The sequence below is a fragment of the Verticillium nonalfalfae genome (assembly GCF_003724135.2).
Source record: "Verticillium nonalfalfae strain VnAa140/NRRL 66861 chromosome Unknown scaffold_22, whole genome shotgun sequence".
In the NCBI taxonomy this organism is placed as follows: Eukaryota; Fungi; Ascomycota; class Sordariomycetes; order Glomerellales; family Plectosphaerellaceae; genus Verticillium; species Verticillium nonalfalfae.
The window spans coordinates 139,112-152,223 of record NW_021167247.1 but is presented as its reverse complement, the minus strand read 5'-3'; the positions used below and the strand labels follow the sequence as shown (position 1 = coordinate 152,223).

General features: G+C 62.2%; 4 protein-coding genes across 4 annotated transcripts; 1 reads left to right on the top strand and 3 right to left on the bottom strand.

The window, feature by feature from the left end:
* Window positions 1–1,976: 1,976 nt before the first annotated feature.
* On the bottom strand, window positions 1,977–4,223 carry NOP9 (Nucleolar protein 9; the record flags this gene model as incomplete). Its single annotated transcript, XM_028638152.1, has 1 exon — window positions 1,977–4,223. One exon carries the CDS (start codon window positions 4,221–4,223, stop codon window positions 1,977–1,979), a length of 2,247 nt encoding a protein of 748 aa, XP_028497039.1.
* Window positions 4,224–4,579: 356 nt separating this feature from the next.
* Window positions 4,580–6,182, bottom strand: DTXS4 (L-aspartate decarboxylase dtxS4; the record flags this gene model as incomplete). Its single annotated transcript, XM_028638151.1, has 2 exons — window positions 4,580–6,040; window positions 6,108–6,182. The coding sequence occupies 2 exons, from the start codon at window positions 6,180–6,182 to the stop codon at window positions 4,580–4,582; spliced, it is 1,536 nt and encodes a 511-aa protein (XP_028497038.1).
* A 2,640-nt stretch (window positions 6,183–8,822) lies between these two features.
* Window positions 8,823–9,692, top strand: D7B24_003968 (uncharacterized protein; the record flags this gene model as incomplete). The annotated part of the gene is made up of 1 exon (XM_028638150.1): window positions 8,823–9,692. One exon carries the CDS (start codon window positions 8,823–8,825, stop codon window positions 9,690–9,692), a length of 870 nt encoding a protein of 289 aa, XP_028497037.1.
* Window positions 9,693–10,409: 717 nt separating this feature from the next.
* D7B24_003967 (uncharacterized protein) lies at window positions 10,410–12,866 on the bottom strand (the record flags this gene model as incomplete). Its single annotated transcript, XM_028638149.1, has 1 exon — window positions 10,410–12,866. The coding sequence occupies one exon, from the start codon at window positions 12,864–12,866 to the stop codon at window positions 10,410–10,412; it is 2,457 nt and encodes an 818-aa protein (XP_028497036.1).
* Window positions 12,867–13,112: the final 246 nt, after the last annotated feature.

Here is a 13,112-nt window from a genome sequence, read left to right as displayed (position 1 = left end):
CGAAACTACGGGTAATGGGGGGTGTGGAGTCCCCATGGTGTGTTATGGTGTGTGGCAAAGAGACTGTCAGGCCAGTCTATCCAACTCAAATCTCCATGGCTGCTTCTTGATGGCATTTAATCGATTCCCTGTCCCGAATAACGTGCGGCCAACGTCACAAATCCACATAGGATGGACGTCAGCCTGAACGCCGATCTCTTGCTTTGGAAGCTTCATCGGACGGACCACATCTTCCCGGAAAGTCGGCGCAGATCTCAGATGTCTCGATGCAAGCATCGATGAGGATCTCTTAACTCTTGGGCTCCAAGGGGGAGACGCGTTGTCTGTAGTCGGCCTTCCTGATGATCCCTCGACGCTCACTTCCGGACAGGATGCTTGATTACGAGGGACGTGATGGGCAGTTTCCGTCGGAGTTGGCGTCTTGATCCGAACAGCAGCATACAGAGCTCACCACACTCGCAAGCACATCCCCATTGGCAATCTCTCCACCCCAGATCGTTCATCTATCTGCATCTTACTCCTGCGGATCGCCTAGGTGATCTGACCGCCGTGTTCAGGTTACCGCTGCCTTTCAAGCCGTGCTGCGAAGGCTATGACATGACATGTCACTCATTCTTCTGTCATTTCGTGTCGCTGCACGAGATAGGGCCCTGCCAGCCGACCTTGGCCAACTACCACACCGTCTTCCCTCCACGATCACACCGCATGCACGTATACGGAGCAGTTCTCCGGTCCCTTTGATTTGCAAGGACGGAATTTCGCAAGACCAATCGGTTCCGGCACCCCCTTCAATAGCAGAATGATGCGGCCCCCGGTGTTATTATTCAGGCAATGGGGGGGCTACCCCCCATCCAGACCACGCAAAGATTGGCATCAAAGGATGATTACCACCCCTGGTACTCATCGGAGCGTCACTGGCGGTTGCGATCTGGCCCCTTCGATGTGTGTCTTACCTCCGCATGATGCCTGGCATGAATGGACTTGGTGTCTTATGTTCAACACTCCCACTCGCGGGCCTTGGAAACTCGTCACACAAGCGGAGGCAGGGACGCCTAACATTCCGAGGCTGTTCGACGGCTGCAAAGCGCCCTTCAGGCAGTAACTCATTACTTCGAGCCCGCGAGGCAACCGCGGCGACGAGGAATGCCGTGGCTCGTTGGATCGCACGTCTCGGGTGGCGCACCATAACCGCGAAGAAGAACTCGTAGTTCTCTGCCTACATGACCTGGCGCTACGATACTACCGGCACGGCCTGCTGATGAACCCGCTCCCCCCCGCGCACAGACTTTTGTCGAGACTGTTGTCGAATGCACTCTCCTGCCGACCCGACCAGGGTGCAACCGCCTCTCAAGCAGAGTAGTGGGTTTTGGTCGGCCGTGTAAGAAGGCCTTTGCTGCTCCAGATCGAGCAACACCGGGTTCCCCGCCTCGAGAAAGCATCAAGAGAGCACATGTGAAGAGGGAAAGCTCCGCAGTCAATATAGCGGTGTGGTCGACATGCGGAGTCATGGACCGGCGTGAAAGAGCTTCGTCCTGCTGGCTGTATGTACGGGATTGCAGTCCATGTTGAGCTCTTGCATACGGGCACTGAATAGCACTGACATTTGAACGTGTTTGCGACCAGGCATCTCAAATGGGAGGGAATCTTCTATAGTGAAGCTCGAGTCGAAGGGCAGCAGCTGCATAGATATTTGTAACAGTCTTACTTGAGAAAAGTGACAGGTGCTTGACGTGATGTTCTCAGTGTGGTTGAGATTGGGGCATGATGGGACACGCTGCCTTGGCCGCGTAGTTTCGATGCCCACTCTCATAGCCAGGTAGACAACAGACAAACTAAAAACCTTGTCGTCTACCCGAAACACATGAGAAGGCAACCGAGCGAAGAAATCAGCCAACAGACTTGCACTACAGATGAAAGTTGAACGTGTTCATTCTCGGGTATCAAACATCATCTACAGTCGAACGGCGCGCATCCCCTCAGGCAGCCTCCTCGGCCACCTCGACAGAGTTGGCCCCCGTCGTGGCCTCGGTACTACCACCACCACCGCCGGCGCCCCTGGCCCTCGCCTTTTCGCGGTTCTTCTCACGCATCTTCTCCCACGGCTTGAGCTTGACCTCGCCCTCGGCGCCGCCGGCGCCGGCGCTGCCGCCGTCGACCTCCTTGGCCCACCGCACCCAGTCGGCGTGGCGCGTCTTCCACATGTCGCCCTTCCACGTGCGCCAGACGCTGCGTCCCATCCACGACTCGCGCATCTCGCCCTCGCGCGCCGCCAGCGCCGCCATGATGGTGCCCTTGACGTGGAAGGGCACGCTGCCGACGGCGATGATGGCGTTGACGGCATTGTGGCCGAACTGGGTGAGGGCGAGCTCGGCGGCGCGCGGCGCGAGGCGGCCGACGAGGGCCTTGTGGAAGACGGGCGTCGCGCCGGGCTGGGCGAGGGCCGTCGTGAGGACGGCGACGTGCGGCATGGAGCGCGTCGCGAGCTCGAACAGCTGGTCCGTCGTCAGCGACGACAGGGAGCCCTGCGAGGCCTTGGCGGCGGACCCGGGCGTCGCGAGCATGACGGCCGCGAGCTGGGCGCCGTGCGAGGCCATGGCGGCCTTGTTCTGGACCTCCTGCTGGAACCTGGGCTTGTCGTCTTGCGCGTCGCCCGCCGCCGCGCCGAGGTAGCAGAGCCTGGGGACCACGTCCTTCGAGTTGTTGCCGAGGGCCGCCGTCAGGGCGCGCGTCAGGGCGGCGAGCTCGGGGCCGGCCTCGCGCACCTGGCAGCGCTGGAAGAGCGTCTTGAGAATGTTGTAGCGGGCCTTGGCGACGAGCACGGGCACGGCCGGCAGGATGCTGTGGACGGCGGCGACGAGGTCGTCCTTGCCGAGGCGCTGGAGGGCGCGCAGGGCCGGGTACGAGGCGATGTCGTTGCGGACGTAGGTGGCCATGCGCGGCGCGAAGAAGTTCTGGTGCAGCGCGCGGAAGATCTTGCCGGGGCCGTGCGTCAGCAGCGTCTCGAGGATGCGCGAGCCGATGGGGTCGTAGACCATGCTGTTGACAAAGTCGGCCGCCTGCGCGTCGCCGTTGGCGAGCGACATGGGCGCCCCCGGCAGCAGGCGGTACAGGAGCGTCGCCTTGTCGGACGCCGCCGTCTTCTCCTTGTCCGACTTGTGGTTCAGCGCAATGTCGAGCTCGAGCAGGAGCTGCAGCAGCGGGTTGCCGGTCGGGTGCTTGACGAGGATGCGGAGCGCCGTAAAGTCCATGCCCGCCGTGGCGTCCTCGATGATCTTCTTCGTCGCCATGGTGAAGGACGCCGGCACGGCGCGGAGCTGGTTCGTCGGTTCGTCGGCGTGGCCAGCGCCGGGCGCGCCGTGCACCGAGATGCGTTCCTTCTTCTTGCTCTTCAGTAACGTCTTGGTCGCCGCGTCCTCGAGTGACCTGCCCGACAGGACAACGAGGAGCACGCGCAGCGTGTGCGAGGCGAAACGGTCCGTCAGGAGATAGCCCAGGTGCTCCTCAAACTCGTCCAGCGTCATGAGGAACAGGGTCTCCATGGTGTTTTCCGGTTCCGCGGCGGCCGCGGCGTCGTCGTCGCCCGCCTGCTGGCCCGCCGTGTCGACGACAAAGGCCGTCGTGGCGCCGAGCTCCTGCGTCACGACGGGCGCGCTCTGCAGGAACAGCGCCTCGCAGCAGTGGCTCGCAAAGCGGTGCTGGACGAGGCTGAGGAAGTGGCCGGCAAAGGCGCCAAAGATGTGCTTCTTCTGCCGCGTCGAGCTCAGCAGGATGAGCCGCTCCATGAGCCTCGACAGCGACTGCGAGCTCGCGAGCTTGAGCTCCTTGCCGACGGCCTCGCGGTACACGCTCTGCAGGAACACGTCGCGGTCCTCGTCGGACGGGAACTGGTTGAGCTCGAGCATCTCGTCGGCGCGCTTGAAGTACTCCTGCTCCTCGTCGTCGAGCATGCCGAAGAACTCCCTCTCGGGCCGGCCCTGGTCGGCGCCCGTGCCGAAGGGGTCGTTGACGTAGTCGTCGTCGGGGTTGCGGTGGGCGCGCTTCGCGGCGCGGGGGCCGTCGGTCTCGGCATGGTCCCTGTCGTCGTCCTGGCCCTCGTCGTCCGAGGTGCGGCGGCGTTTCGTCTCGCGGGTCGTCGTCTCCTCGGCGCCGGCTTCCTGGGCCGCTTTGCGCTTCGCCTTGCGCTCGTCACGGACCTGTTGGCGTTTGGTGCGAGGCTTGCCCATTGTGAGAACGACTTGGCTGCGTGAGGGCAATGGACGAGGGGGGTTTCGTCGAGTACTGATGCTTCGCTCTCGTGTTGGAGATCAAAGATCGAAAGAGGGTCTTCCTGCCTTGAATTTTTTGGGACGGTCAGAGAAGTTTTGGCGGCCTTATCTTATCAGCTGAATTGATTGATACGAGACCGGGAGTGGGGTCGGTGAACGTCGGTGGGTATCGGTGAGCGGCTGCCTTTTTGCTTTTTGGCAGGATCAAGCATCTAGGTGTGCACCCGAGAGACAGTCCACTATGCACAGAGCTCTGGTTCGTCATGTCAAGTAGTCTATATCTATACACGCACTGCGTCTACTCTACTGATACTCTACTGACCCTCCTTTCCAATCTCCTCTAGCCCCTTGACGAGGCCGTCTGCCGTGCCCTTGAGAGTCTGGCAGTTGACCACGACGCGGAAGAAGCTGCCCTTCTCGCCTGGCGCGTAATCAATCATGAACCCCCTGCGGATCAGCTTGCCCACCATGCCGGCCGTCGTGCGCGTGTTCGCCTTGGCGTCGTCGGAAAGATGCCCGCCCGGTGCGTAGTAGAAGCACACCTGCAGACACGGCGGCGGGTCCGAGGACACGAGCACGAAGTCGGGGTGCGCCTGCACAATCTGCGCCAGGTGGGCAGCGACGTCAAAGGCGTGGTCGATCTGCTTCGCGAACCCGGCGGCGCCGTAGTAGATCCACGCGAGGGCCAGCTTGAGGCTGTCGCCGCGGCGCCCGCACTGCAGCGTCAGGTCGGCAAGGTCCCACACGTCGTCCGACTCGTCGACGCTGTGGAACAGGTAGCCGGCCGGCAGCGTGTTGGCCTTGTGGAACACGGCGAGGTCGTTGGTCAGGAGGAACGAGCACGTGACGGGCACGTTGAGCATCTTGTGGGGGTTGACGGTCAGAGAATCCGCGAGTTCGACGCCGGCGAGCTTGCCCTTTTGCTTCGACGAGAAGACGACGGGCCCGCCCCAGCTGCCGTCGACGTGCAGCCAGAGGCCGAACTCCTTGCAGACCTTGGAAATCGCCACAAAGGGGTCAAAGGACCCCATGACCGTGGTGCCGGCCGTCGCGTTGACGTAGAGGGGCGTCTTGCCCTCGTCCCTGGCCTTGATGATGAGCTCGCGCAGCGCCTCGGGGATCATGCGACCCTGCGAGTCGATGGGGACGGCCCAGACGTTGGAGGCGCCGAGGCCGCACGTCAGCGCGCTCTTCTCGACAGAGTAGTGGCCGTGCGCGCTCGTGAAGAGGATGAATGTGTGAGCTCCGTTGCCGTGCGTCCTCGTCTCGGGGTACAGGCTGTTGCGGGCGACGACGACCGAGGTCATGTTGGAGGCGCTGCCGCCCTGGCAAGAGATGCCGCCGGCGCGGGGGCCGGTAAAGCCGAAGACGTTGGCAAAGCGGCGGGCCGTGACCTTCTCAATGACGCTCAGAGCCGGAGACACCTGGTACACATGAAGGTTCGTGTTGAGAACGGACAGGATGAGATCGGCGACGACACCGACAGGCGTGTTGCAGGCGTACAGCTTGTCCAGGAAGCCCTGGTCCCACGTGTTGACGCTGTACTGGAGGATCTTCTGGAGGAAGGACATGAGGCCGTCCTTGCCGAGACCTTCGCCGTCGGGCAAGGACAGCTTCAGCCGAGACACGAGTTCCTGCGGCTTGAGCGAGTCGACGAGGACATTGGCAGACAGACCGTCCGCGTTGACAGGTACCTGGCCGTGCTTTTTGAGCGGCGCAGCATCATCGGCAGCTCTGATGTAAGGGACGATCAGGTCCTTGACGGCATCGAGGAGCTGGGTCGGTGTCAGTCGCGCGTTGTCCCAGGACCGTGGCCCACTCCACTCACGAGTGTCGACTTACATCCTCAACCTCGTCGGCCCTGTGCAGGGCCGGCGAGGCATGGTGTCCGTTGCCATTAGTGTGGGTGACGGTCATGGTGACTATGCCGTTAAGGGGGGGGCGATAGAGAGAAGGGGGGGGGGGAGGGGGGTTGATTAGAAAGGGGTAAGGAGGGGTTCAAGGAGGGGTGCCGAATGGAGGGGCAACGGAGGGGTTGGGTTTCGTGATGTTATTTTATTGATGGGTGCGTGTCGATTCGATGGTGAGTCAAGAATGGAGATCCGGGGGAGAAGAGGGGTTGAAAAGATGACTCGACCGACTTTTGATTTTTTTTTCCCTCTCTCTGCTACTCCATGCGAATCGCCGCCAATTGATCCATCTGTAGGCTTGACTGCCTAGGCACGACAGGATTCCAATCCTGCCTTGGCCGAAGGAAGGCCTTTCTAATCAGCCGAGTCTTTTCCGGAGAGCAAAAGCCCTTCTTTTTTTTTTAGCGCTACTGAGGCAAATCCAAGCGGCGCCGAGGAAGCACGAGGCGGCCCTTTCTTGGTGTGCCCAGCCTCTGGATCGGTGGCTGTTCTTTGTCCCCTTGGGCTCGGAGTTTGGCTGTCATGAGGGCACGGCCATTGGGAGCTGGTGGTGTGCTTGGATACTGGCGTTTGCGCCATAACCAAGTGCCGTCCGTTGTTGTGGGCTATGGCGTTCGTCATCTGTCATTGGTGAGCCATCAATCATTCATTGCTGAGGGATCACTCATTGCTGAGCGATCACTCATTGCTGCGCTTGGCATCATGCTGGTCTCGTGTCATCACTTGATGTTTGTGTCATGGCTGCAGGTGATGTGACTGTTCAGCATCGAGGTTGTCTTTCTGCTGCCCCCCCCCCCAGAGTCGTCAACAGTGGGGTCGAGGTTGGATTCACGTCACAAACAGGTGGTCCGACAGTCGGTCTTGCGACCAACAAAGTGACAGGTCTGACAGCCCAAGTGGATGCTCGACAAAGAACGCGATGACCTGCAGAGCCCAACTGTCACGTTGTGCGACGGCCGACTGCTGCCGTGAAACAAGACTCGGATAGCAAGCGAAGAGGGGTCGAAGGCGAAGGAGAGGAAGAATGAGCGAAGGAGGGCGGGGTCGAAGCTCTCCCTCTTCGACCTGAGTCAAGCATCCGGCGTTGTGACGATCTCGGCGCCTTGCATTGGCCGTGATGTACGTGTACATGTACATGTACGGGTACCTGGAGATGCTTGCATGCCACGCGGCGTTTGCAAACTTTGGGCGAAGCTCAGGTCATGAAACTGTACGCAGAGAACGGATGGCGCCGTCGGGCTCGGGGGTGGTCAGGCCTCCTCTCGGTTTGATGAGGCAGATGGTGATGGACATGGGATGGAGGGCTTCATGCCATCAGTCATGATGACGAGACGCAAGCCCTCCCAGTCAAGCCCAGCCGGTCCCCGGGGCGTGTGCACGCTAAGGGTCGTGACAGGCGGCAGTTGAAGGGCCAGCCCCGTTGGGCGTTGGGAGATGGTCTCCTTTCCCCCCCTACTGGACACGCTAAGGCTGTGCATCAAAGCCCCCAACATGCGCTAGAACCGCCAAAACAGGGGTCCAATCCCGGCGCGGCTGCCCTTCGTCTTGTCGAAAAGGGGCCTGCAAGGCACCGAGGCAAAGAAACGGGGCATCAAGGCACCGAGGCAAGAGCAACGGGGCATCAAGGCACCAATAAACGGAAGCTGCGAGGCAGGAGGCAGGAGGCACGAGGCACGAGGCACGAGCCGCGAGCCAGGAGGCAGGCGACACGAGCCAGGAGGCAGGAACAGGAGCTGGGACAGGCAAGAATCGACAATCCATTGGGAAGGCGCGACGCGCAAACTCAGGCGCAAGGGGGGAGGGGGGGAAGCGACGACCAGGGCATGGTTGCTTGTTTTCTCTGCGAGGGCGAGAGCGTGCACGCCTCCAAGCCTCCAAACCCCCCATGGAACGACCTTGACCTGGCCCTGGTCATAATCGTCAACCTCCCCAACCACCCTTTCCTCCTTCCCATCCCGCCCATCACCTGCGAGCATCTTCCTGGATGCAAAACCTACCCTTCGCCCCATCGCCAACCAGGACCACACCTTGACGTATCGACCATTGTCCTAAGAGACCGATCGCCGAATGCCTCGTTGACTTGTCAACAAACAGCAGCAGACAACCCGCGTCGAGGGGGGGTGGCACTTCCATACAAACCGAAGCAATCGGCCGAACCGCCAGCGATCGAACCGCCAGCGATCGACCCGCGTCCCGCAGCCTGACGCGATAGAGCTTGCAACGTTGAAAAAGAAACAACCACCCATCTCCTCCCAAGCCACCAATCCTGTCGTCCGTCACCCACCTGTTGGACCCAAACCATCGCCGACTGTGTCTCTCCCCTTTTCCACATTTACTTTCAGGTCCTGTACCTGTCTCAACGCTCGATCCGCAACCTCGATTCTCCACCTCCACGCTCGAACCCCCAGAAATCGCCACGAGGCGCAACGTCATTCTTGTCGCGGCGTGGGTGTCTGCTTGCCACACACACACACACACACACACACACCTCTCTCCCGAGCCTCGGCTCGTAGCATCGCCGGCCACCTGCTGGGTCCATCAGAGCAGGCCTCGTCCATAATAATCGGAACGGCATCTCTCCCCGTTGCCTCACGACCCATTGCGTGTTCCTTCCAGCGACATGCCACGCGGACACTCCACAGAAACAATGCCGCAGCAGAAGCAGCAACAGCAGCAACAGCGGCAGCAACAACCCCCAATTCCCATCTCCATCACCATCTGCGGCGACGGCGGCTGCGGAAAATCTTCCATTACCTTGCGCCTCGTCCGCTCGCAATGGACGTCCGAGTATGACCCGACCATTGAGGACTCGTACTCGATCACACGTCGCATCGACGGTCACACCTACCACCTTGCGCTGACCGACACGGCCGGCCAGGAGGAGTACCGCGGCATGTGGGCATCGTCAAACCTCGGGGCCGATGCCTTCCTCCTCGTCTACGATATCACCTCCAAGGACTCGCTCGACGCCCTGCAGTATTTCAACGACCTCATCGACATGGAGACCGAGACGCGCCACGACAATGCCGAGCGCGCGCGGCGCGCTGGGCTGCCGGCCGGCTATTCGAGAGTCCATCCCGGTTCGGGCTCCGGCGCTAAGACCGTCGCCCCCGTCAAGATTGTCGCCGGCAACAAGTGTGATCTGCAGGAGAGCCGCGTCGTCCCTGCCGCTGCCGGCCTCGACTGGGCCCGCCGGCGCGGCTGCGGCTTCATGGAGACGAGTGCCCGGCTCGAGGTCAACATTGAGGAAACGTTCGCCCTCATTGTGCGCCGCGTCGTCGAGGCGCGCCGCTTGGCCGACCTCGGGCTCGATCAGTCCCACAGCATGGCACTCGACCGGCGCGGCATGACGAAGCCGCTGAGCCCGCTACCGGGAACCGGGACAGGCGAGGCAGGCGAGGTTGACGACTCGAGCAGCAACGAGAAGAGGGCGCCTGGGCTGCGGGGGCCGAACCTGCACGGCGACCGCGTGGGTAGGGGACAGGGCTCCATCTGGAAGAAGCTGCGGTGCTGGTGAGGAGGAGGGATGCTTTGTGTCATTGGTTTGTCAGCGGGCGCGCAGTCGATTCCAGGTATCAGCGATAAGCGAGCAAGCAGAGAGAGGGAGAGAGAGAGGCCTGACGGCGAGGGAGAGGCAGAGAAAGCAGGAGGAAGTGCAAACTTCACGGTTCATGATTTTCTTACACCCAGGATACCTTTGGGGCGGGCGGCGTTTTGGTGCACATGATGATTTCTGGCGAGTGAACGAAACCAAAAAGGGGGAAAGTCAGGAGAAGCAGTAGTTGTCGTACAAAGAAAGCGTCGTTGCTGCTTCGAGACGATGGGCCTTGGCAGGGCTGGGCTCGTTGAAGGAAGGTTTGGGCGCGAGACACGACCATGCCAGATGCGATGCGATGCGATGCGATATGCATCTCGATGTGGGGGATACCCGCGGCGGCAGCAGCAGCGGCGGTCAGGCAGCTGTTCCGCTTGCAGAAGTCAGATGAATGGATTCAATTGTTCAGTGGTGTGTTTGCAGCCCGCCATGTGTCTGCGCGAGTACGTATCCAGGGTGAGTGGCATGCGGGCTGACTCGACCAGGAGGACCACGGCAAGACGACGGCATAGCTCGACACTTCACGGCGGCCATTCACGACGACATCGAGCGAAAGGAAATACATATTCATTAAGAGCTAATTGACACCATGACCACCAACGCCATTGTCGCATCTCACCCCTCAACGGCGCGCGCCTCCTACTGCTGCCACAGGCCGCCACGCTTCCACTGCCAGTCCTTGAGGAAGGGGGGGTCCAGCCCCGTCTCGAAGGCGACGTTCTGGGCGCGAATCTGCTCGTTGCGCAGGGCCTCCCTCGCGGCGGCACCGCGGTTGTGCAGGCTCGGGATGCGGTCGATGGCGTCGATGGCGAGGCTGAAGCGGTCGGTCTGGTTGCGGATGGCCAGCTCGAGGGGCGTGTCAATGTTGCCCTTCTCCTTGTAGCCGCGGACGTGGAGGTTGGTGGCGCCGGGCCGCTTGTAGGTCAGGCGGTGGACGAGCCAGGGGTAGGAGTGGAAGTTGAATATGACGGGGACGTTGGCGGTGAAGAGGGCGGTCCACTCGGCGTCGGTCAGGCCGTGGGAGTGGTCCGTGTGGTGGATGAGCTTGAAGAGGTCGACGACGTTGACGCAGCGGATCTTGAGGTCGGGGAAGTGCGTCAGCAGCAGGTCGATGGCGGCGAGGGACTCGTTGGGCGAGACGTCGCCGCACGAGGCCATGACGACGTCGGGCTCGGCGCCGGCGTCGGTGCTGAACTGCGGCCAGATGCCGATGCCCTTGGTGCAGTGCTCGACGGCCTTGTCCATGGACAGGTACTGCAGGTGGTCCTGCTTGTCGGCGACGACGACGTTGACGTAGTTGGCCGAGGCGAAGCAGTGGTCCATGACGGACAGCAGGCAGTTGCCGTCGGGCGGCAGGTAGACGCGCACCACGTCGGGCGACTTGTTGACGACCGTGTCGAGGAAGCCCGGGTCCTGGTGGGTGAAGCCGTTGTGGTCCTGGCGCCAGACGACGGCCGTCAGGAGAATGTTGAGCGAGGCGACCTTGTGGCGCCACTCGACCTCGAGGCACTTCTCGAGCCACTTGCAGTGCTGGTTGACCATGGAGCTGACGATGGGGATGAAGGGCTCGTACGAGTTGAGCATGCCGTGGCGGCCCGTGAGGATGTAGCCCTCGAGCCAGCCCTCGCACGTGTGCTCCGAGAGCATCTCCATGACGCGGCCCTCCATGGCGAGGTTGCCGCCGTTGGCGTCCTCGTCAAAGTACTCGCCGAGCCAGACCTTGGGCGCCGCCTCGTACACCTTGCCGAGCTTGTTCGACTCGGTCTCGTCGGGGCCGAAGAGGCGGAACGAGTGCGGGTTCATGGCGACGACGTCGCGCAGGTAGCCCGCCATGTTGCTCATGCTCGCGGCCGTCGTCGCCGCCGACTTGTCGACGGCGAGGGCGTACTTCTTAAAGTCGGGCAGCCGCAGCGGCTTGCGCAGCAGGCCGCCGTTGGCGACGGGGTTGGCGCTCATGCGGCGGTTGCCCTTGGGCGCCAGCGCCGCCTTGAGCTCGGGCAGGATGCGGCCGTCCTTGAAGAGGCGGTCGGGCTCGTAGCTCTTCATCCACTTCTCGAGGATCTGCAGGTGGTCCGGGTTGGTGGCGACGTCGGTGATGGGCACCTGGTGGGCGCGCCAGTAGCCCTCGAGGAAGTTGTCGCCAATCTTGCGCGGGCCCGTCCAGCCCTTGGGGCTGCGCAGGATGATCATGGGCCAGCGCGGGCGGAAGGCCTTGCCCGAGTCGCGGGCCTGCTTCTGGAAGCGGCGGATCTCGTCGACGCAGTGCTCGAGCGTCGCCGCCATGGCCTGGTGCATCGTGTCGACGTCGTCGCCCTCGACAAAGTACGGCTGCCAGCCGTAGCCGAGGAAGAGGTTCTCGAGCTCCTTGTGCGTGATGCGCGCCAGCAGCGTCGGGTTGTTGATCTTGTAGCCGTTGAGGTGCAGCACGGGCAGCACGGCGCCGTCGACCTTGGGGTTGAGGAACTTGGTGCTGTGCCACGACGTGGCCATGGGGCCCGTCTCGGCCTCGCCGTCGCCGACCATGGTCAGCGCGATGAGGTCCGGGTGGTCAAAGACGGCGCCGAAGGCGTGGCTGATGGCGTAGCCGAGCTCGCCGCCCTCGTGCAGCGACCCGGGCGTCTCGGGCGTCGCGTGCGAGCCGATGCCGCCGGGGAACGAGAACTGCTTGAAGAAGCGCTGCAGGCCCTCGGCGTCCTCGGAGCAGTCGTGGTACACCTCCGAGTAGACGCCCTCGAGGTACGACTGCGACAGCACGGCCGGCGCGCCGTGGCCGGGGCCCGAGATGAAGACGGCGTCGAGGTCGTGCTTGTTGATGAGCCGGTTGAAGTGCATCCACGTGAAGATCTGGCCCGGCGCCGAGCCAAAGTGGCCCAGCAGCCGCAGCTTCAGGTGGTCCTTGGTCAGCGGCTCCTTGAGCAGCGGGTTCTCGCGCAGGTAGATCATGCCGAGCGACAGGTACAGACTGGCCTTGAACCAGTCGTTGTAGGCTGCGAGGTCGGACGGAGAGAGGGGCGCGCCCTTGACCGTCGACCGCGCGGGGCCGTAGGGCGAGATGGACTCCTCGGTGGAGGCGCCATTGGTTTTTGAGTCGGCCATGGCTGACCTCGTGGTTGGATTGGGTTGCGGTTAATGAGAGTGGGGGGGGGGGGAGTGGAAGGGGGGACAGGTGTGTACGTGTACACCAAGTGGTGATAGAAGGAAAAGAGGACGGGACACTGGGGACGGCCAACGTTGGAGGAGGGGGCCCCTTTATATACGAGCACAAAATACACGTCCCCAAGGTGTACGACGATCAGGCACGAGGCGAGAACGGCGGTATCTGGTGGTCGGGCCTCGAGGAGT